This window comes from Emiliania huxleyi (genome assembly GCF_000372725.1).
Source record: "Emiliania huxleyi CCMP1516 unplaced genomic scaffold EMIHUscaffold_5049, whole genome shotgun sequence".
NCBI classification, from domain to species: domain Eukaryota; phylum Haptophyta; order Isochrysidales; family Noelaerhabdaceae; genus Emiliania; species Emiliania huxleyi.
Window position 1 is genome coordinate 1 of NW_005198207.1, and position 1,630 is coordinate 1,630.

At 61.9% G+C, this 1,630-nt stretch overlaps 1 protein-coding gene across 1 annotated transcript; it reads left to right on the forward strand.

Annotated features, from left to right (window-relative positions):
* Window positions 1–6: 6 nt before the first annotated feature.
* Window positions 7–556, forward strand: Apm1-2 (Apm1, medium subunit of the adaptin 1 complex; the record flags this gene model as incomplete). Its single annotated transcript, XM_005766608.1, has 2 exons — window positions 7–41; window positions 165–556. The coding sequence occupies 2 exons, from the start codon at window positions 7–9 to the stop codon at window positions 409–411; spliced, it is 282 nt and encodes a 93-aa protein (XP_005766665.1). The 3' UTR covers window positions 412–556.
* Between the last annotated feature and the right edge of the window lie 1,074 nt (window positions 557–1,630).

Sequence of the window (1,630 nt, forward strand, 5' to 3'; positions counted from 1 at the left end):
GCCGAGATGAGGCGCCAGAGCGCGACGCGAGTGGGTGTGTGGGGGGTCCACCCCCCGTGGGGTCCACCCCCCTCGAGGCCGCCCCCGCCCAATGCACCTCCTTGCGTTCCCACGCGGCCGCCGCCTCCTTGCGTTCCACATGCCCCCGCGCCGCGCACCCGCAGGAGCATAAAGCAGTTCCACGGCGGCAAGGAGTACCTGATGCGCGCGCACTTTGGGCTACCGTCGGTCTCCAACGAGGAGGAGAAGAAGGACAAGCCGCCGATCACCGTCAAGTTCGAGATTCCGTACTTTACCGTTTCGGGGATCCAGGTGCGATACCTGAAGATCATCGAGAAATCGGGCTACCAGGCGCTGCCGTGGGTGCGCTACATCACGCAAAACGGAGACTACCAGCTGCGAATGGGCTGACCGGCCGCGTGATGGTCGCGCGCAGACCCGCCGGACTGCGGCGCGTCTCGCAGCAGCGTGGCGACAGCGAGGATCGCTTTGTAAGGGCGCGCGCCGCAGCGGCGCGCGTATTTTTATCGACGACTCTTTATCTCTTCTCTTTTCTAGCAGCCTTGGGGGCTGGGGCTGTTCCGTGTTCGCGGTGGTGGGTGGGCCCCCCGGCCCCCGCTGCCGGTGCCGCTCAACCGCGACGGCGGCGCACCGAGACGCGAGAGAGCCGCAGCAAAACTGACACCCCCAGCGCCCAGGGGCGATTCCTGCTCGAGGGGCTATAACGGAACTGATCGTGAAAGCTCTCGATACGAACTGGTTTCGTTGCGGAGCATAAAGAGTGAGACGGGCGAGCTTCAAATTCAGTGAGACGGGCTGGTTTATTAAGTAAATAGGAGATACATGTACGAGACGAGCCCGCCTAGAGCGCTGCTAGAGCGACGATGGCGCACTTCCACTTGCTTAGCGGCGCCTGCCTGGGGAATAGGGGGCAGGCCAGATGGTTCCTCAGAGTAGCGCGAGCGCAGATGGGGACGGCGATCAGCAAAGTAGCCCAGGCGGCACCCGACTCCAAGGATACGCTGAAGACGCTGAGGATAGCGCATGTCGCTGCGCTGAGGACGGGTACGATGCACTAGCCCCAGCCGTCGGGGGCAATCGTGGTCTGTACTGCTACGCATATGCACAGAGGCCCATATGCATACGCATCACATTACGCCCTCTCGGGAATACGTAAACTCGGTGCGTGTACGTCACTTGCCAGTCCAAATGCGTCGCATTACGCAGCCCGTCGAACGCCTCCCCCTTCAAAAATAAATAGAAAACGTCAATACATACACGTAATCATCGCGTGCGTGACGGTGCGATGGCCCTGTGGTTGCCTCATACGTACCACGTGTCACGTATACGGATTATGGATCTCCGCCGGTGCGCCGCGGCCCGCGGAGGGCGGGGCGTCTTCGACGTATCACGTATCCGCATTACGCATACGTCCTTTTCACCGCAAAGCTTTGCCCCGGGGACGGTGCAATGGCCCGCGCGGCGGGTGCCTTACGTACCACGTCTCACGCGCGCCCCAGAGCCCGCCCCCCCCCTTACGTATCACGCATACGCATTACGCATTACGTATTTTTCATCCTTCGTAGTCCAAGGCAACCCTAGCCAACTTACGGCAGCCCGAGCGGCAGCG